The sequence below is a fragment of the Leptonychotes weddellii genome, chromosome 10 (genome assembly GCF_054177405.1).
Source record: "Leptonychotes weddellii isolate Sample4059 chromosome 10, ASM5417740v2, whole genome shotgun sequence".
Lineage (NCBI taxonomy): Eukaryota > Metazoa > Chordata > Mammalia > Carnivora > Phocidae > Leptonychotes > Leptonychotes weddellii.
This window is the reverse complement of record NC_138378.1, coordinates 3,825,321-3,846,308: the sequence shown is the minus strand read 5'-3', so window position 1 is coordinate 3,846,308 and position 20,988 is coordinate 3,825,321. Positions and strand designations below refer to the sequence as shown.

The window sequence follows — 20,988 nt, the reverse complement described above, 5'->3', positions numbered from 1 at the left end:
TCCTGGTGTTATCATCATTCTCGTGTGTAAATAAGGCACGCTCAGGCTCTACTCCTGCGGGGAGTCATGTATTTTATTCATCACTTGGGCAATCTCCAATGGCTGTCTTCTCCCTCCACCCCCACCACTGCTTCCAGGGTGACATAAGAACTGGTGATAAGTCTGCCCTTCTTTACCATATTATAGACCACAGCTGACAAACAGAAAACACCAAATCATGGATTGAAGAGACTGGAGGTCACGTCATTACGGCCTTGCGGATCACACCTTGGCCAGGCAGACTGTCTGCTGCCGTCACGGTGGTAGGGGCCTGCTGGCACGGGGGTCCCAGCCTTCACATTTCACTCGTTCCCCCGGAGTGCGCTTGCGGCCAGCGCCAAAGCAGTCTGCAGGTCAACAGGTGCCCCTTCTAGGCGCTCAGTGCCATGACCAGCCGTCAGATCGTGTCGAATGCCAGCCCCTAGTCCCTTCAGACTGTGGTGGAACCAACCCAGTGCCCGTAGCGATCGGACCCCCTGACTGTGGTTCACGGTAACAATGCTCTTCTGGAGACATGCACCTTAAACGATGGGGTCCCCAAACGTACAGTACTCCTCCACAGCGAGGTTGTAACTGGCACCCTTCCCATCTTTATAGGTGCTGGTCACTATCCTCATCCAGCCGTGCTCACCCTGTGGGGAGAGGGGTCACACGTTAGTTCCCCACGCCCGTCTCCCGTGGCTCCTGCTCTCCACGTGCACGCTGACCCTCCGCCCCCCTCACCACCTAATTTAGAGCATCCTCCAGAGCTGACCCAGAATGTTCCGGGAGCCCAGCAGGGGGAAAGCCCTTCCAGAAGCTCTTGCTGAAGAGGCCCAGTCAGCATCCCGGGACTGGGCTCTGGTGCGGGGAGGTGGGAGACTGTTTGTATGGCCGCTAGTGCAGATGGCCCCTTTCCTCAGTCCGGGCTGCCCTTGCACCCTGCTGACCACGTTCCTTTCCCCCAGCAGCCTCGGGCTTGGGTGCTCCTGCCCTTGCGCCGGACCCCGACTCCCAAGTACCGTCTGTGAAGTATTTTTCCTTGGTTAATATTTAACAAGCGGGGTGCCTGGCCCTGTAAGCCAAAAGCAAATGACTGTAACTAGAATGTTGACTCTTGGGGCCAGATGACTTAACTACCTATTAATATCCCCGGTTTCTAGTCCTTTCATCAAAAGTATTGACATTTCATCACTTCAACATTAATCACTCTCCCCCACTTCAGAGTAATGAATTTCTGTGTCTTCGGCTGTTAATGGTTAATACTGGGTCTTAGAAATGAAAATTCTGGCAGTTAATGTATCTCCCCTGGATTTCTGACCCAACTCAAAAGTATTTCTGGAAACACTCCCACTACGACTTGGGAGAGCCAGGACTGTGACAGCAGAAAGGACGAGACGGTTGTAAAGAACGGTCGAGCTGAACCGAACGTTGCCCAACAGTGCTTCGCAACCAGGGCGGGGGCTCCAGGAGACCCTTGGCAGGGACTGGAGACAGTCGGCGGCCCCCGGGGGGACGGGTAGGGGCCAGGGATGCGGCCACACACGCCACGACCCGCAGGACAGCGGCAGCCCGCCCTCCCCGCCGGAGGGCCCGACCCCGGACGTCGCTGGCGCGGCTCCTGGGCTGGCACGGGGCCGCGGATCTCGGCTGGGGAGCCACCAGAAGCAGGGGGGGTTGGGGCGGGAGCGGGGATCTGCGAACATCTTACCCACGGCTCCCCCCACGAATTCCGGACAATCCAGTATTCCGTGCCACCGTGGACGCCCCAGCCGGCCACAGAAACGACGTGGTTTATGTAGGCCTGGTCATGGTACTCGGCGTAGATGCCGCCCGTGTAGTTCACCATCTTCTCCGTCGCCATGATTCCGCAGCTGAGCGCAAGGCGTCCACGCGTGAGCGTCTCGTGCGGGGAACTCACCCGCTCCCCACAGCCCCGAGCGGCCGCCTCACAGCACGCACGGGGGCATTCCGCCTCCACGGACGCTGTCCTCCCGCCGTGCGTGTGTGCGTGCGTGCGTGCGTGCGCGCGCCTCGCCCTCACCGCCGTCCCGTGAGCGTCCTGCGGAGCGAGCTCACGCCGGGGCCGCTAAGCCGGCCCCGGAAAGGGGCCTCGGGGACCTGGCGGGCAGCGGCCCCCGCCTCGCGTCCTCACCTGATGGGGCCGTTGGCGTAGATTTCCGCCATCATCTTCTCCCTGCCGGAGAGGGAGCCGTAGTCGCCCACTTTCCAGAGGGTGTAGTTCTGGATGGCGTGGCACTCCTTGAATTCCGTGCACGTTCCGCACTCGTTGAACTTGTCGCACTCTGGGGGACAGCGGGCAAAGTGCGCGTGAGGCCGCTCGCCGGGGAGCGCATCCCCACCGCTCTCCGCTTTGCCAGTTCAGCTGCTAACGGAAATCATCCTGCCGTCGGGGGCTGTGGAATTAGGCTCTGCGTCCCGCTGCAGGGGACTCAGGAAGAGCCGTCCCCCCGCGTGGGCAGGAAGGAAAGCCACGGTCATGAGCGCGTAGTAGGCACTCAAAGGTTAGCCTCCTTTCTTTTCCTTGAAAGGCCAAGAACAGGGTCTTTCCACAAGCCTCCATAGCTGAAAAGAGTGTAATTATTAGCTTTCAAGAAGGTAACTATCGGGGCGCCTGGGTGGCTCAGTCGTTGGGCGTCTGCCTTCGCCTCAGGTCATGATCCCAGGATCCTGGGATCGAGCCCCGCATCGGGCTCCCTGCTCAGCAGGAAGCCTGCTTCTCCCTCTTCCACTCCTGCTTGTGTTCCCTCTCTCGCTGTCTCTGTCTCTCTCAAATAAATAAATAAAATCTTAAAAAAAAAAAAAAAGATAACTGTATTGCTGGCTAGTGAAGGCCAATACATTTGGGAAAAAAATAAGCATTTTCTTATTTTTTTCGTTTAGGGAGGTATCAAGAATTAGGCTAAAAAAAAAAAGGGGAGGCTCTTAGTTCTGTAAGACCACACTGTCCCTCCCCTTCCCAGGCCCTTGACATCCACCATCCTGCCTTTTTACCGCTTTCGTGTTACCTACGTGTTACAATTTCCCATCTGTCTGGATTCCTCCCCCAGGACATCAGACTCCTTGAGGACCTAGTTGTTGGTTTCATTTGTCCCTGGGACACCAAATGCCCCATGCCCAATACAACTGGAAAGGGATGGATCTGTGACCACATTTGCTAATACAGAGGTGAGACTATGTACTGCCAACAGTCGGTTTGCTCAGTTGTACCTGGCCCTGTCACACGGGTGGGTTACAGGGGCCCAGCCTAGGCCGGACGAGACCAGTTCAGGGCAAGGCACGGCCCTGGGGACCACCTGATCCCCAATTCTGCAGAGCCTTCTCCCCTTCATCTGGCCTCTCCTTGGTTCTCTGACCCCTGTTGTGTTTACCACTTCAACAAGACTCACCCAACCAGTCTGGGAGAATTCTTTCTGGCTGGGCAATATGGCTCCAGATGCAAGGCGGGGGCACCCCGTGGGTGTGGGATGGCGCCCAGAGTCTGCTCGGGCACCGAGAGGGCACAGGGGGCTGCTTGAGCTCACCCTTTTATAGAGGGAGAGAGTGGGGGTGGAAAAGCACCCCGAGCTCCCCATTCCTCCAATCCTGCTATCTCAGATGGCCCACTGGGTTCACCCCGGCTCTCTGCTCTGTCCAAGAGGGAACTAAAACAGGGATAGGTGACTTAAAACTGCCAATTATGGGTTTGGGGTTTGGACTTTCTTTCCTTTGGTTTCCTAGGGGAGCAGCCCAGGAGGACTGTGCCAACTCCCAAGACTCCAGGCCAGCTGGCTCTGCTGGTCCATGCAGGACCCTCGGCTCCAAGTCCACCTGCACATGCATGGCCCCGGCCAGGGCAGCAGGCCGATGCTGTGTTCCAGCTGGGCCCACGTGCTTCGGTCTACCTAGCTGCTGGCCTGCCCTCCTCATCCACTCCTGGAAAATGTACTCTGGCCTTGACAAGGGCTCATTTTGGGAAACCCCCAAAATGCCAACATGTCACAACCCAAACACCACGGCCAGCCCTGGCCACAGGGGGCCCCAGGCTGGAGACACCCTCCCGAAGTCTTTTTGGCTGGGCTTCTCAACAAGGACTGCAGGCTCCAGCTGCCTGCTCCCTGAGCCCCACCGGTTTCATGGTGGCGGGTGGCTCCCACCTCTACCCAGCCCTCCCCCCCATGCCCCGGCCACACTTTCCCTGGGAGGAGGGCGGTGGGGGCGGGCAGGGGCCTACCCTGGTCCTTAGCCTGGTAGTTGTTGCAGGTCTCGTCCGGGATGCCGTGCTCGTGGGCGTACCGCCACACCGGGAGGTCGTTGCCCCCCTCGCAGGAGCCCGCGTTGGCGCAGTCGAGGACGTGCTGCACGGACAGCAGGGTGGAGGGCCACGCCCCCTTCCTCTTGATGTTGATCCTGTCTGCAAGGCCAGCACGCGCACCTGGTCAGCACCCGCATCAGGTCAGCACCCACCACCTGGCCAGCACCCACCACCTGGCCAGCACCCACCACCTGGCCAGCACCCGCACCTGGTCAGCACCTGCATCAGGTCAGCACCCACCACCTGGCCAGCACCCGCACCTGGCCAGCACCCGCACCTGGTCAGCACCCGCATCAGGTCAGCACCCACCACCTGGTCAGCACCTGCACCAGGCCAGCACCCACACCTGGTCAGCACCCGCATCAGGTCAGCACCCACCACCTGGCCAGCACCCACCACCTGGCCAGCACCCACCACCTGGCCAGCACCCGCACCTGGTCAGCACCTGCATCAGGTCAGCACCCACCACCTGGCCAGCACCCACCACCTGGCCAGCACCCGCACCTGGTCAGCACCCGCACCTGGTCAGCACCCGCATCAGGTCAGCACCCACCACCTGGCCAGCACCCGCACCTGGTCAGCACCCACCACCTGGTCAGCACCTGCACCAGGCCAGCACCCGCACCTGGCCAGCACGCACCCACCGGCTCACCCGCCCATCGGGGGCTCCGACCCAGCCTCAGGAGTCTCAGCTCTCCAGGGGTCTCCCGGGCCCTTCCAGGCACGGATATGAACCCCCCCTACACCAGTCCCCCCTTTCCCCACCCCGGCTCACCCACATCCCTGGTGTCACCACCCAGACCATGGTGCTCCTGCAGCCCTGCTCTGGCTCCTCTGACCAGCCCTCCCCCCACGCCCAGCCCCGGCCTTCTGGCACTCACCAACAATCACCAGCAAGGCCCCTGCCGCCTGTTGCCCCTTCCTCCATGTCCGCTGGCCACTCCTTGGCCCAGAGAGCCCTTCCTGCAGACACCCCTTTGCTGACAGCAGGTCGTGGGCCTCCACCCGCCCCTGCAGCTCTCAGCCCCTCCCCAGCTGTGCTGACCCCATGTCACCTGCTAACTAGTCCAAGGAGTTCCCGGGGTCTGTCTCCGCGGCGTCTGGCCCCAGCTGCAGCTCCTGTGTCTCAACATGACTGACGCACAGTAGGTGCTCAGTACGTGTCAGCTGCACGACTGAGCGCACGAGTTTTCTTTCGCTAACTAGCCTGGCCCTGGCTGCTGAACCCCCGCCCCCGGGAGGTCACTTCCCCGAGGGAGGTTCTCCACCCTCACCCCACACCGGGCAAGGCCTGCAGGCGGGGTGCCGGCCCCTTTGCCCCACTGCCATTTCCAAAACGCTTCGCCTCCATTGGTCCGGGTCTCCCCCTTTCTGGGAGATGCTTGCTGATGTGCTGACCGGAGGCCCCTGCCGCCTCGCTCTCTCACAGGGGCCACAGTGACCCCTCTCACCCCGCCCCGCCCCTCACTCCCAAACTTCACTGGAAAACTCAAATGCAGGCCCCTCACCTCTCCGCCACCCAGCGTCCGGGCTTTCTGCGTCCCCAACCCACCTCCTTTGACAGCAGGTGGCATGACCCTGCCCCCTACCCAAGGCCCACGTGGACCCCGGTCTCTCCCACATTAGCACCTGCACACACGCGCAGACCTGCCTTTCTTGAAACATCAGCAAAGAGCCCCCGAGGCCGCGCACGCACCCTCACCGACGCGGCAGCTGTCTGCTGCGTAGTGAGGCTCCTGACAGCCATCCGGGTCTCCGTTCCCAGCCCCATGCTCCTGCGGCCCAGGCCCACCTCGCTGGCATCCCCTCCCGTCCAGTGAAGCTGCCGGTGCTGACCCCTGCTTCACCAACCTGGGCTCCTCCGTGCCCCCCCACCCCCCCGCAGAGGGGCGCATCTGCACTCGGATGCCCCATGCCTCCAGGGAGCCCACTCCCCACCGCCCAGTGCTGGCCTCCCTGTCCACACCTGAATCACGTATCCAATCCCTACCTGACCCAGCCACCGAGAATCTAATACACTTCTTACGTGGCCCAAACACAAGGGAAGACCCCTCCCCATCTGTCCTGGCCTGCCTTGCTCATCCACTGTGCACCACGCTGTTGTCCACGCCGGGCATCCGGCACCCAACAAAACAGCCTCGACGCACAGGGTCCCAACACAGGATGGGGGCCAGCTTACAGGGGCTCTTGTACGTCAAGTAAGGATTTTTGTGTTTTATCTGCCCAAAATCTCAGAGGGTTTAGAGCAGAACAGAAGCACAAGCCGACCTGGGGCAATCAGCAGGCGCACTCTAGCAGAGATGGGACAGTGGCGGGGCAAGCCCAGAGGCCAGGCAGTGCAAGCCAGGGGTTCAGACTGGGGGTGCAGGGATGGGGGCTGCAAAAAGCAGAGGGGTTCAGAACATACTTTGAAGGTAAAATGGACAAGATCTGGCCTAGGATCGCATGGGGGGCAACCCGAGGCTTCTGTGTGAGTAACAGGAAGGCTGAGGTCCTGACTCGGTGAGCCCAGTGAGGGTGGAAAGGCTGAGGTTTGAGGTGTCAGATGTCCGAGCAGAGGGAGAGCGGCAGCTGGTGTCAAGGTGGAGTGCCCATGGAGGCGAAGTCCAGGGGACCCCGATGCTGGGAAGCTACGTGGGGAGGATGAGGAGCCGGCAGAGCACAGGGAGGGATGGCCTGGAGGCAGGAGGAGCCCACGGTGTGGGGTGAAAGGCAGGGAAAGTGTCCCACGGACAGATGATGGAGCACAAGCAGAGGCTGAGGCCTGGCGGGGGACCCCGGCACCTGCCCGCGTGGCAGGATGGTGCCTGTAGAGTGGGAGGTGACGCAAGGCTGGAGTGGGCTGGAGGAGGGACGAAGGGGCTGCAGACACCTCTCCCGGGAGCCCAGAAGCGGGGCAGTGGCTGGAGGGGGGCACGGGCTCGAAGCCCCCTGCTCACTTGTTCAGGGTGACGGCCAGGGCCCAGCACAGGGCGCAGGGTCAGGGGCTCGGGCGCTGGCCGCCCAGGGACAGGAGGAAAGGCGGACCAGGAGCAGCTGTGTTAGGTGGCAGCTGGGCCCGTGCCCGGGGAAGTCCCCTCTTGGGGGCTTCTGTTTCCTCAGTGAAAGAGAAAGCAGAGCCCTGCTGCTGGGGGAGAAAGTTGGAGGTTCGAGGAGAGGAGAGAAGCAGTTGTCTGCCCAGGAGAGAGTCCATTCCAGAAACGTGGCAGGGCTGACCATCCGAAAAGGGAACTATGTCAAGGGCCCGCCCCGCTGACCTTCTCGGCCCTTCCCTCCATCCCCCACCCTTAGGGATGCCACAAAGGCCCTCTTTCAGTTCCCCACTGTGAGCGCCATGTCTGCCCAGCCTGAGCCCAGACCCTCTGCCTCCAGGCCCGCTCACACCCCGTCAGCTGGCCTGGCCTGAGGTCTCCCGGTGCCTCTGGTGCTTAAGCCTCTGGCTCCACATGCTCCAGGGGCCCTGTCCATCTCCATCTCAGGCAGGGGGCCTCTCCAGCCTCCCCCAAGGGCTCTCACGCCTTAAAATGGGGCCTCAGCCTACCTGCCCCCTTCCTCCTCCTTCCTGAAGGGTCGGTCAGAAGTATGCTCCACCTCCAGCTGACCACTCCTGGAGTCCAGGCCCCACCCTCCACTCCTCAACCTACAGACAGCCCAGCAGAGGTCCTGGCCCAAAGGCCAGCCTCCTGGGTTGTCCTCCCAGCTGCCACTCACACCACGGCCGAGTCTCCTGACCTCCTGGCCAGGGACCTCAGCTCCCCCATCCGCAAAATGGGAATAGTCACAGGACAGCTCGGAGGCTTCCACGGAGCCACCCTGTTCTTAACCCATTTAACATGAGGCCACAGACGACACCAGGCCTGCCCAGTGAGCTAGCCACCAGGGAGGAGGCCATGGTCCCCTGCCCTCCTGGGGCCAGATTCCCAGGCGGAGAGTCCCTTCTGCGATGGAGATCTGGTGTGACTGCAGGCTCCCGGACCCCCGGGCGGCCACTGGAGATGGCAGAGCCCCTCCCACACGCTAGCAGGCTGGCTTGGGGCTGAATGGAGGCCCAAGGCTGGGTGACACCTCTCCTCCGTCCTCTCCCAAGGCCTCCCCTCACTGTGGCCAGACGGCTCAGGGCCAGACGAGAAAACCTGCCAGCCTTGCTCAATATTCCAAGCCCCAGGATGGGCCTGCAGCTCAAATATTAACTGCTGCTGAAAAGCAGTTTCACTTCCTTGTGACCATCACTGGCAGGGGGTTGAGTGAGTTTGCATTTCTGATTTGATCCCAAATGCCTGGGGTCACAGGCTTTGGGGGACAGAAAAGGCACCCTCGAGCCACATTATCCCTGGGCTTCAGGCCCCAGGCAGGCCCGCCCCATGCGATGGGAACACAGTCCAGCTTGTGCCAATCACTCTGGCCCTCCCTGGCCGGTGAGGCGCGGCAGAAGGCACAGGGCAGCGCCCCGAGGCCTGAGAGGCTCCGACACCGGCCCGACCACGCCGAGTCCCGGCGCTGAATCTCCTGGCCCAGAATCACGGCCGCTCTGGCGGCCGGTGCTGCGCAGGAGGCCGTGTGGCCGGCCGCGGTGGCCCACAGTCACCCCGCCTACCCGCCATGGCACTGGTGCTGCCGTGGGCCCAGCAGGAGCCACAGTACTGGGGGATGTGCTGGTTCCTGGTGGCGCTGGCGTAGTTGACCCCGTTCACGTTGCGCCAGTCCCAGCTCCTGGGCAGGTCCGCCGGGGACAGGTACTCGTGAGGCCTGGGGTAGGTCCTGGGAAGAGATCAGCACCACACAGTCAGGCCCACTCCTTTCCCCCAAGAGAGAAGGTGAGCCCAGCTCCGTGGGAGACCCCAGCCCACCCAGCACGTGAAGGAGGCAGGGCGCCCCCAAATGCAGGAGCCACACGGCTCCCGCAGCAACGCCCCAAAGGCCCCCCAGGCCAGGCTGGTCCAAGCAAATGTAAAGAGAAAGAGTGCCCCCCAAAACACAGGGGCTGGATTTGACCCTCAAAGGTCAAGGGAGGCAGGGCGCCAGGTTCCTGGAGCCGCGGGAGGGGCCAGCCCGCCCGCGGCCCACCTGCGCCCCAGCCCCGACAGCTGGTCCCCCCGCAGGGGCAGGCGGCAGCCCTGGCCCGGGCGGAAGTAGGGGCCGGCCCGCGCGCCGGCCAGCGGGACCAGCAGCGGCAGCAGCAGCAGCAGCAGCGGCCCGGACGGCGCCATGGCTCCCCGCCCGCTCGCCCGCCGGCCTCGCGCTGCGCCCGCCCCGCCCCGCCCCGCCCGGGGCCTTAAGGTGGCCGCGCCCGGTGACCCACCCCCGGGGCGGGGCGCGCCGCTGGCCCTGACCCCGCCCCCGCCCGCCGTGCACCTGCCGGCGCCCCGCCGCCCCCGCGCGCCCGGGCTCTCGGGGCCCCATCTCCCCAAGGCCCAGGCCCTTCCTGGGGAGGTGCTTACCCTCCGCAGAGCTGGAAGGAGGGATCCGTCCAGAAAATGCCCCTCAAGGAGTATTTCACGTGGCTCACAAATCATTATTTCTACGCTCCAACTTCCAAAGATGCTTGAAAAGCTTTCCTGCTAACAAAATACGTCATGGGCAAAAGGGGAACCAAAAGCAGAAGTGGGTCCCCCAGGCCCTGGTTTTATGACTTTACAGTGCCTCGTGCTCGGCGGTCACCCGAGCAGACCACACCATGGCCTCCTTCCCGCTGGAAGACGAGGTCCAGGCGTTGGGGTCCAGGGGCCTCATGGCCGCGGGGTCCTCAGCCGAGCCTGCGCGCGGCTCCGCTGCGTAGTGAATGCGCGTTCACCGCCTTCCCTCGGCCCGCGCCAAGCTGGCAGTCCGGAATGAAAACGCCCACGGGCTCCCTGCGAGTCCCATGAGCCCCGGGACCCTGGCAAGCCTGTCTGGCAGGGCCTGGCAGGGCCGAGCGGGCCACAGAGGCAGAGACCCGGCCCCGCTTTACCAGTCCAGAAGTTTAGTCCCTGCTCCTGAGGGGCCATTGCTGAGGCCCGCGAGGGCAGGCCTGGGCTTTAGCCTCGGATGTGTCTTTTATCTTCCTGGAAAGTTGGCTCCTGGTAACCCCTAGTCCCAGTCAGTTCATTGTTGGGAGGCGGGATGGGGGTGGGATGGGGCCGCCACCTGATCCTGCAAGAAAGCACTCAAGTTTGAGCTGGGGGGTTGGGGGGTGGGGGGTGGGCACTAAAACCAGGCCCGCAGAGGTGGGTTTGCCCCAACAGGTGCCCTGGGCCTGGCCTCAGAGCCCTTTGCTCCTCTCTGGGTGTGAGATACGTGGGACAGACCTCCCCTTCCTCCTCCTGTCAACAAAGGTGAATCAGGTCATCCACATGGGGAAGAAAGCCGGTGGCTGGCCCTCTCATGTCCCCGGGGTGGACTGAAAGGTGGACTTCTGGTCCCCGCTGAAGCCCATCATTGCTTGAGAACAGCCAGAGTGGTGACAACACTGTGGGTGACACATATCGTTGGGGGGCCTCCTGTATCTCCAGACTGTCCGGGTCCAGACAGTGCAAAGGCCCATCGCGTGTTTCACGAGGCAAAGAGAAGGCCCCAGGATGGGGACGGCTCACTCAGCACTTCCCCTCCCGTGGCTGGGCTGTGAGGTCCGGGGCCACATCCCTAAGATTGGGGTAAGTTGTGCTGACTTACAAGTTTTCCCACTGCAGGGCCGAGGGCAGGTCACCCCCAGATGGCCACTTCCGCACGAAGAGTATTCTGAGCTGAAGGCAACTGACACCCTGCGGGCTCAAGAGAGACTTTTGCCCCTCCCCTAACTCCATAGAAGAGTCTAAATTGGGAGTCTTTCCCAGAGTGAGGGTTATTAGCAGAGATAAATTGTATCTGAGCGACACATCTGTTGGCAGGACAGACATCTAGTTACCAGACACCTGCTCTTCTTAGTGCCCTGTCAACTGCGTTCCTTTTGTCTCAAGTTCCAGACCCCTGCCCCCTTCCCCTGCATTCCGAGGTCACATCTGCCTTTGAATGGGGCAGGAATTCTTGCTCCAGGACACCACTCCTACAGCCATTGGAAGAACTGGCGGCTCTGAGGATGCCCTGGGTGCAAGCGTCGTAGGACCCCTGTGCTCAGAGGGCCCCGGGCTCAGCAGGACACTGGCCCGAACCAGGCCCACATTCTGTTTGCTTCAGGCCCTGCAAATTCTTCGCTGGGCTTGACTGATTCCCTAGGCCTCTATGGGCTGGGGTCAGACAGAGGGGTGGTCTTTAAAGGTTCCCGGACCCAGTTCTAGCATGAGACGTGGGCCCCTTCTCTCCACCACCCCCCCCCCCAAATACCCAGCAATTCTCAAATGCCAGCTGGGCAGCTGAGATTTCAGTGCAGTCCTGTTACTGTCCGGCACCAGATTCCACAGGTTAGGGGCTCCGTCCTACAAGACTGTCCCCCACATCAGAGGCCAGTTGTGAGCCCCAGGCTGTTTGTTACCTGTGCTTCTGACCAATCCATTACAGATTGGAGGTTCCAAAGACCCCCTCCTTACATTCGATTAATTTGCCGGAGCAGCTCATAGAACTCAGGGAAACAGTTACATTTACCAGTGCACTAAAGGGTAAGAATCAAGAGCCAGATGAAGAGATAGCCAAGGCAAAGAATGGGGAAAGGGTGTGGAGCTTCGAGGCCCTCTCCCGATGCCCCCCTCCCCTCGGAGGAGGGGGTAGGGGGGGAAGGGACTAGAAATTGTAACCCACTAATCACAAGGTGGGCCCTCTGGGCTACAGTGGCCCCTTTGGGTGGGGTCCAAAGTAACCTCTATTAACATAACAAAAGACACCTTGGGATACCCCAGGTGGCTCAGTCGGCTGAGCATCAGACCCTTGATCTCAGGGAAATGAGTTCAAGCCCCACGTTGGGCTCCATGCTGGGTGTGGAGCCTTACTAAAAAGCAAAAAAAAACCCTAAAAAAACAAAAAACCCCACACCCCGCCTTTATCGCCCTTAACCGCGTTCCCAAAATTCCAAGGGTTTAGGGACTTGTGAGCCAGAAATTGTGGACAAAGACCAACTATGTATGAGAAATATATTGTGGCCATCTGAATGACCAAATATATATTTCTCATAAATCACAACATTGCAGGTAAGAAGGTCAGGAAGCATTCAACCCTGCGGCTTGCAGGTTACGGGAGGGGCGGGGATTTCTCAGACCGGTAACAGGACCTCTGGAGCCGACCAGTTGCTGCTTACCAGGATTTTCCTGACACAGAAGCAACTCACACTCAGAAAATGATGGAAATCAGGGCAGGGGACGGGGGGTGGGGGGGTGGGGGGGGTGGGGGGGGGGAGGGAGTCCGGACATTTAAAACCACAACTTTCAAGGCAAGAAAAAGGAAGTGAGGTCTGATGTTATCACTCTGCCTCCTCCGCACCTTTGAGGGCTCAAACCCGAGCACCCCGGACTCTTTCTCCCTCTGAACTTGGCTGTGGTGAGTGGGTGCCCGATCGGCCGGGCTGACCGCTCTCCGAGCAGGCTGGCTGTGTCCCTTCGGGGCTTACGGGCTTACGGGTGGGGCATTCCTTTCAGCAGAGGTTCCCAAATGTGTTCTGTCGAGGGGGCGGCCGTGGACACAGCCCAACCCAAGTTTGGGCTCTCCGGACGGCCGAGGGCTATCGGCCAAGCGCGCGTGGCCCCGGGGCAAACTTGGGAGGTTCCTGGGACCCCGAGGACGGACGCACCAGGGATCCTGCTTGAACCGGCCGCCCCCAGCGCCTGCCCCGGGGCCCCAGTGGAGTCCACCCTCAGGCCCTGCTCTCTTCAGAGCACAATCACTGACTCCCAAGCCTGAAAGCCGCGTCCCTTCCCGACACCACTGGGCTCGCTCCCCCGAGGGCATTCCGAGGATAATGACTCACCTTCTCCGGCGGCGGGGGGCTGGAGGAGACTCGGGGCAGCACCCCAAGAGCAACTCGCCTCGAGGCCACTGCCCTCTCAGCTCCTCTGTGCCTGCAGCCTGGAGCAGACGTCTTCGAGCTTGAGGCTCTCCCGAAACCCTGACAAAGCCCTCTCCCCGGGGGACTGACTTGGTGCCCGAGGCCTATCTTCCTGGATGTAACCGGGTCCCACCTGCTCCCTGTGGGACTTAAAGGCAGAGGTGATGACATTGGAGAAGACGGTCCACTCTGGGAAATGTCTGTCCTCATTGGATTCTTGGCACAACCCTGTTGAGGTGGAGGCAGGGGCTCGCACCCCATTTTACAGGTGGGAAGACAGGCTCCAGAGAGGTCTAGAGAGACCTGTGGCCGACAGACAGGAGGCCTGTGGGGGGCAGGTGTCAATCCTTCTTTTTTCTCCACCCCAGAAAGCCTCCTGGCCAACAGGTGACCCAACCGCCCCAACACAAAAGCCTATTCATTTCTAAAAATAAGGGTGATCCCCCCCTCGTTGTGATAAAGGGCACGCGGACCCGACGGTCAGGCCAGGGCTGGCCCGCTCTCGCGACCCGAGGAGAACACGGGATGAGTTCTCATTTGGTGTGGCGTTGCTCCAAATCCTTTCTTCCCTTTTCTTTTTGTGCCATGTCGTCTGGCTCCCACCCTGCAAGCTGCAGACATTTCCTATTATTCCACATTCCTGAGTTTGGCCACATCCTGGATACGGGCGTTTGTTTGGGTGGATGCTGACAAGTCTGGCTTTGCGGGGACCGTGGCTTCCTTGCCGGCCGCAGCCCCTCTCCATCCACTCTCCTGTCACTTCCCACACACCTTTGCAGCCAAGGACTTTCAGGGGAGTAGAGAGGTGCGCACACAGGCTATCCTGCGACTGTCCCCAAATGCCATCATCACCACACCCTCTCCCGGCTGCACACGTCTGCCTGGGAGGAAATGTGGGGTCACATTTGTGGGGCTGACCCCCCAGCAATACCTTCAGAACACACTGGTCACAGTTGGGCATATAACATACAGCCACTTAGGAGCTGGCTCATGACCAGAGGGGTCTTGGTCATTCACGGGATCAAATCCTCTCGCTCTCTCTAGTCAGGCGGTTGGCAAGTATTTATTGAGCCCCTAGTTTGTGCCAGACCATTGTCCCAGCCCTGGGGATGCAGCAGTGATAAGTCCCACGGGGCATACTAGAGACAGGGCACCCTCTGGGGCGTTTGGTCCGGGACGGTTCTTTTTGTTTGTTTGCTTGTTTGTTTACATAATTATTTCATTATTGATTTACTGTTAATTTATTACATATTAAGATCATATTTGGGGCTTACTGGGTTAATTAACATATAACATATTTAAAATTAATTTCACCTGTTTCCCTGTTACTTTTTTTACACTCATACATATTTTTATTTTAATTTTGGTAGTTTTTTTATTATTAACATATAATGTATTATTTGTTTCAGGGGTAGAGGTCTGTGATTCGTCATTCTTACACAATTCACAGCGCTCACCATAGCACATACCCTCCCCAGTGTCCATCACCCAGCCACCCCTTCCCTCCCACCCCAACACCCACTCCAGCAACCCTCGGCTTGTTTCCTGAGATTAAGAGTCTCTTACGGCTTGTCTCCCTCTCTGATTTCATCTTGTTTCATTTTTCCCTCCCTTCCCGTATGATCCTCTGTCTTGTTTCTCAAATTCTACATATCAGTGAGATCATGTGATAATTGTCTTTCTCTGATTGACTTATTTTGCTTAGCGTAATACCTTCTAGTTCCATCCATGTCGTTGCAAATGGCAAGATTTCATTTTTTGATGGCTGCATAATATTCCATTGTATATGTATACCACAGCTTCTTTATCCATTCATCTGTTGATGGACATCTGGGCTCTTTCCATAGTTTGGCTATTGTGGATATTGCTGCTATAAAAATTGGGGTGCAGGTGCATTGGGGTTGGGTCTTTTTTTTTTTTTTAAGATTTTATTTATTTATTTGAGAGAGAGAGAATGAGAGGGGGGAGGCTCAGAGGGAGAAACAGACTCCCTGCCTAGCAGGGAGCCCGATGAGGGACTCGATCCAGGGACTCCAGGATCATGACCTGAGCCGAAGGCAGTCGCTTAACCAACTGAGCCACCCAGGCGCCCAGCATCGGGGTTGTGTCTTATAGCTATCCAAGGGGTTGCGATTGAATGATGAGGACATAGCCATGGAAAGTCCTGGACTTTTAAAACAGAAGGAAGAATGTATGCAAAGGCCTTGAAATACACACACATTGGTAGGGGCACACACATGACCAGCTGGAAGAAGCCGGTGGGGAGCATGGCAGCAGAGATGGCTGGCAAGGAGGTAGGCAGGGGTGAAGTCGCCCAAGAGCAAACAGGACCCTAAAGGCCCCTCCCAGACCTCCCAGCTGCAGGGACCACAGCTTGGAGCTCTGCAATCCAGGCCATACTTCCCACACTTCCTGCCCCTTCCTGCCCACCTCTCCTTCCCTCCCTCCCCAGGGTAGGCCTGCACCTGGCTGTCCTTCGCCCCCGCTGTGTGCCCCTGACAGGTGTCTTCCCATCAGAGATCTGAACAACACATCTGCTGTGGTAAGAGGGCCGAGAGGGTTGGTTTTACCCTGGCTGCGGTTAGTTTCCCAGAAGGCAGTGGACGAGGTCTGATTTTTGTTTCACAAGATCCTTCTGGTTACCGTGGGGAGGGTGAAATGGGAGGAGGCCGGGGGTGGGGTGCAGTAGGGGCGTCCGGGCTCACAGACGAGAGAGCTGGTGGTGATGGGGCAGGGATGCTCCCGGAGAGGCCGTGAGAGTGGACATGTGGGGCCACATACCTGGGAGGTGGGGCTGGTGGACCGGCCCACTTACAGACCAGAGGTGAGGAGGAAGGTGAGCTGAGTGGTCCGGACGCCTCGGATGCCCAGCTGGAGGCCGTCTGGCCAGCCTGCTTCTTGACTCCTCCGAGCGTACCCCTCAATGTCAGGGTCTAAAGACCTGTGACTCTCTCTGGTTCTGCCATGTTATCCCGGGATTTGAGCTTGTCGTTTCCCTCCCCAAGCCTCAGATTCTGCTGCACAAAGGAGAGAACCATCACCTTGCTCAAGAGCAGGCCCGAGGGGGCGGTGTGTGAGAGGTGGTGGAGAACTTGGCAAAGGCCAACGGGAAGGGGTGGTGCTGTCCTGTCTCTGCATCCCTGGGGTGCAGGGCCCAAGCCTCCCACTTCTCCAAGGTCTCTCGAGCCCCCAGATAGTACTCAGCCAATATTTGTTGGGTAAACGAATGGATTTCTGAGACTTTACAACAGAGGTTTCTTGGACAAACACCAGGCTTCAAAAAGTATATATTTTTGTTTGATTTCAGCTCCAGGTACCGAACCATACCCTGCTTATCTCTGTTCCTGCCACGGCACATTGCTTATCAGGAGCTGCACACCTTGGGAGATGGGAGAGATGCGGCTGAGAAGGTTAAGGCGTCCGTACACCTCGAGAATCACAGCCGTTCAGGGGCTGCGGCGCGTGCGCGAGCTCGTGCGCGTGAGCGAGCTCGTGCGCGTGAGCGCGCGCTGCCTTCTGCCGATCAGAGATGCCGCAGCCCGGGATGCGGACTCTCAGTGTCCCCGCAGAGGTGCACAGCATTCACACTATCTGGGCCCAGCGGCTGGAAAGGAGAGGAGGGCAGCCCAGCGGGTCCACGTAGTGTGGGCGGGACAGAGAGTTGCAGCGGTGGGGGCGGAGGTCGGACCTCCTCCGTGGGGCCGAGCAGCCCTGCTTCGTGAAAGCTAGCAACAACTTCCTAGTTCTTTTCTCCTGTACTTACTTATTCATCCTCCCAGAACTTTCTTGTACAGTAAGAGAACAGCGAGGCAGAGTACAAGAAAGTAGAGCTCAGTTCATCTGATGATCTGCCCACACCCGCTGACTCACTCATAATGGCCCCTCAGATGTCAGTTTCTTGCTAAGACATTTGGAAAAATTTCTGCTTCTGAATCACAAGCAAACACTATAATTCAACAATCTTCTCTGAGTTATTCAAGGAACTTCCATGCCCTCAGAAGTGGAAGGATCAGGGGCGGATGAAATCAATGAAATCTCTGAGTACTCTGTTTTTCTCCTAATTATATTTCATTTGCCCCACAGAGGTGGGGGGAGCTCCATCTGACCACTGAGGGGCATCTCCTGGGGGAAGTCTGGAAGCAGCCGATTTGGGGTTTCTGGGTGACACTTGGTTTTTCTTATCGTCTTCGTTCTGTTCCCATAATAGAGCCAAGTGTCATGCAGGAAAAGGCTCGCTACCACCGAGTTTTCTCGTGGATGGACGGCCATGGCCCTCCAGGGGAGAGAGGGTGTTTCAGCGAAGGGCAGGCCTGGTCGTCCTTCTTCCTCATCCTGGTGTCCTTGTCGTGCAGCATCACGCCCGCTCAGGGAAGCTCTCACTCCTGCCCTCTGCCTTTTTGGGCAATGCTCACTAAAGCTCTGCCCTGAGCCCTCACTTCCAACCTGCCTTCACCACGGCCCTTCCTTGTGGGGAGAAAAGGAGTTTATCACTCATCACGGACGGCCACCTCTAATCCCTTGCTGCAGTTCAGGGCTGGGGGTCACCTTCAGCCTGGCTGGAGAACAGACCCTGGGGAACGGTCTCTCAAGGGACAGTTTACCTGCGTCCCAGGAAGGGACCATGTCTTGTGGTCTGGGAAAGGCATGTACCTTCACCACTCCCCTGGCTTGTGCTAAGTTGGTGGTCAGAGGAAAGCTCCTTCCTCAGGGGAGCAGGTCCCTTGGTAAATGCGGACAACAGAGCAGAGACGGTGTGGACCCACTACTTGCCCCTCTGCTCTGTCCACACAGTTCTGATCCCGGAGCACAGCCCTCTGGGCCCTGACACGCAGTGGGCACTCGGTTCCTAGGTATCAAATGAATGGCGCCGTCCACACATCTGCTTCCATCCTGCGAAGCCCACGTGAAAAACACCGCCTGTGAGGGGGTGTTGGGGGTTAACCCCCAGTGTGCCTTGTCTTCCCCACAAACCTGGGACCCAGGACCATCATCCCCTTCTATAGCTGGGAAAATTCAAGTTTCAGGAGGAGGTGGGCCTCCCGGAGCGGCTGGGGCCGCCAAGCCTCCCTGCCCTGATCTGCCCCGCCCCTCACAGCGGCCAAAGCTCAGCACAGCGGGCCAGACTGAGTCAACACTGCCGGCAGAGCAGGGAATCAAAGCAAACAGGGTTCCTCTCCTCTCCTCCCCCCTGATCCCCCCATTTCTTTTTTTTTTTTTTTTTTTTTTTGCCAACTGCCCCATTAACAGAAAAACCTTTTAAGCGCCCATCTGGAAATCTGGGCTTTTCCCTCCCTGAGCAAACTGAGATGACCAAGAGGAATGTGCTCCAGGGTGGAGGTTTGGCGGGGGGGACCCCAGCACACTGGATCCTGCTCATACAGCAAAGAATGAACACAGGAAGATCAAAAATGCCCCTCGGGCCCGGCCCAGTGGTCCCCGCGGCGGCCAACACGGGCCCCTTTCAGCAGCCCCGCCAGCCAACAGCTTCCCGTAATAGCTCGTGCGGTCGCTGCATCTACAACCCATCCCTGACATCCAGCTTTCCTGGAACAGTCTCTACTTTCAGCCTAGACCACCTCTTAGGGGCCAGAGAAGAAAGTCCTCAGGCCCCATGCCCCTACCTCGCCCATCAGGACATACTTGTGAATAAATACCTTCTTGGCTTGAAGAAAACTTGCCATTCTGAGCGAGCAGCCCAGCTGTTGGTGCGTACTCCACAAACATTTGCTGGGGCCCTCTTCCGTATCAGGCACTTTGGGGATACAAAGGTGAAATGACATGGGCAGCTCCCAGGCTGGTGGGGAGATACGGCGTGAGGATAAGTGAGGAGCAAACACAGCCACAGGTGAGGGCCGTAAGCCCGCGTTCTGGCGCCGGCCGGGAGCTCCCAGCCAGGACGCTGCGGCGGAGACCCCGGGCTCGGGGGGCGCAGCAGAGGGGCTGCCCTGGAATTCTGCGGTCTGATGAGCAGGGGGAGGCTGGGGAGGGCAGGTGAGGGGCCAGAGAGAAGAGCAAACGGGTGAAGGTAGGCGCAGGGTGTGTGGGGGGTGAATGTCATGGAAGCTGAAAGGTTTATTCTGTGTATATATTTTTTTTAACTTGTGCAGAAAATACTGCTAAGTACATGCACATTTCTTCCTCTGGAATTTACACTTTCTTCTCTTTACCGTGGCGGGTGGCAGGCTTTGGACCAGAAGCAGCTGTAATCATGTGGTCATTCAGATTGGAGTAGGAAAACATTCCAAACTCAGAGATGTTGCAAGAGTATTAATCTTGTACTCGTTTACAAAGATTCACCAATTGTTAACATCTTGCCACATGTGCTTAACCCGTCTCTCGACATTTATCACATTGTTACTGTTCTTGCCCAACTGTTTGGGGGCAAGCTGCGGGCAAGGTGACTCTTGACCCTGAATATTTCATACTATCTCCTGAAAACAAGAATTTCCATTTGTGTAACCCGGCCATGATCAAATTCAGGAAATACAACGTGGATACAATGTGATTGTTCAATCCACACGGTCTGTATTCAAATTTTGTAGGTGTCCCAGTAGTGCCCCTTTCAGTACCTTCTGCCCTGGTCGGGTCCCTGACCCAGGGTCGCGCGGAGCTCTCGCTCGGCACGTGGCCCGTGAGGTCACTGGACAGTGGAAGACAGGGGCAGCCCTGGGCTGGCACCCACGGGACAAAGTCCTGCTTCCCCACGTCAGTGTTCTCCTGCAGGGAACACTCCAGCTCCTTTTACTTCGGGGCTGAACTCCTTTGGGAGAAGTAGAGGCTATTTTCCAGCAAAAAGGCCGCTACAGAACAGTTAGTGACTTGCCGGTCTGGATCCCTGACCTCCCGTCTCGGGCCTCGCCAGGCCTGTGGAAAGTGCAGAGGGTTTAGGAGCGGCCTGCCCGTCAGGGTGACGATAGGCAGGGCAGACCTCTCAGCCGCAGTCACCTGTCCGGTCAGAGGCAGGGGAGGGAGTGCACGGGGACTCTGGGTCTGTGTGCCTTCAGTCCTGCCTTTGAGTCCACGTCCTGCGGGCCCGCGTCTGCGTGGGTCTCCTTCATTTCCACATCCCTGGCTGCCAATGTGTGCCCGGCCCACGGCAGGTCTCCGTCTGTAGCTGTTCCGACAACGGGGGCCCCGGGAGCTTGGCAAATACTGGAGAGAGGCCCGGAGAAGCAGGTGCCCACCGGGGGTGGCTGCCCACTCCTCGGGGCTCCGGGGGGAGGTCCTGGCCTGGGCAGCCGCTGTGCAGTTTCTGGAAGAACAGGAATTGACACGCAGAGCAGGAGGAGAGCCACGCTGACCGAAGCACAGGCTTTCTGAGGACCAAAGTCCGGGGAAGGGGCTGGAGGGGAAGTGTGGGGCCACGCTGGGAAGGGCCTTGATGGCGAGCCATGGAGTTGAGATCGTGTCTCTCGATAGCGCTTTCCCAAATGCCGAAGAATCACAAATTGCCTTTACAACTTCGCCAAGTTCAAAGGAAACTTTCATCATCATTTTACTACTGTAAATGCTAATTATTTTTTTTTCCTATTTACATTAAAGTCGACACTGTAAAAATAAAAACTGTCCACGCTTGTTCCCCCAAAGGACACGTCAGCGCTGTCAGGGGCTGTCGGAGCGCTCCTTAGGAAACGTAGCTGAAGACACGGGACGCATGGCCAGGTCTAAAGCAAGGTAGGGACGTCTCACTGGCTGTGTGACTACGGTGAAG

At 58.8% G+C, this 20,988-nt stretch overlaps 1 protein-coding gene and 1 long non-coding RNA gene across 2 annotated transcripts; both read right to left on the bottom strand.

Moving 5' to 3' along the window:
- Positions 1-52: 52 nt before the first annotated feature.
- On the bottom strand, positions 53-9,561 carry CTSZ (cathepsin Z). Its single transcript, XM_006742796.3, has 6 exons — positions 9,398-9,561; positions 8,928-9,091; positions 4,253-4,432; positions 2,174-2,324; positions 1,730-1,892; positions 53-671 (listed from the first exon to the last, which is right to left on the bottom strand). The coding sequence occupies exons 1-6, from the start codon at positions 9,538-9,540 to the stop codon at positions 561-563; spliced, it is 912 nt and encodes a 303-aa protein (XP_006742859.2). The 5' UTR covers positions 9,541-9,561; the 3' UTR covers positions 53-560.
- Positions 4,514-8,917, bottom strand: LOC145723770 (uncharacterized). The gene is made up of 3 exons (XR_014149026.1): positions 4,762-8,917; positions 4,577-4,656; positions 4,514-4,541 (listed from the first exon to the last, which is right to left on the bottom strand). It is a non-coding gene; the product is annotated as an uncharacterized LOC145723770 (long non-coding RNA).
- Positions 9,562-20,988: the final 11,427 nt, after the last annotated feature.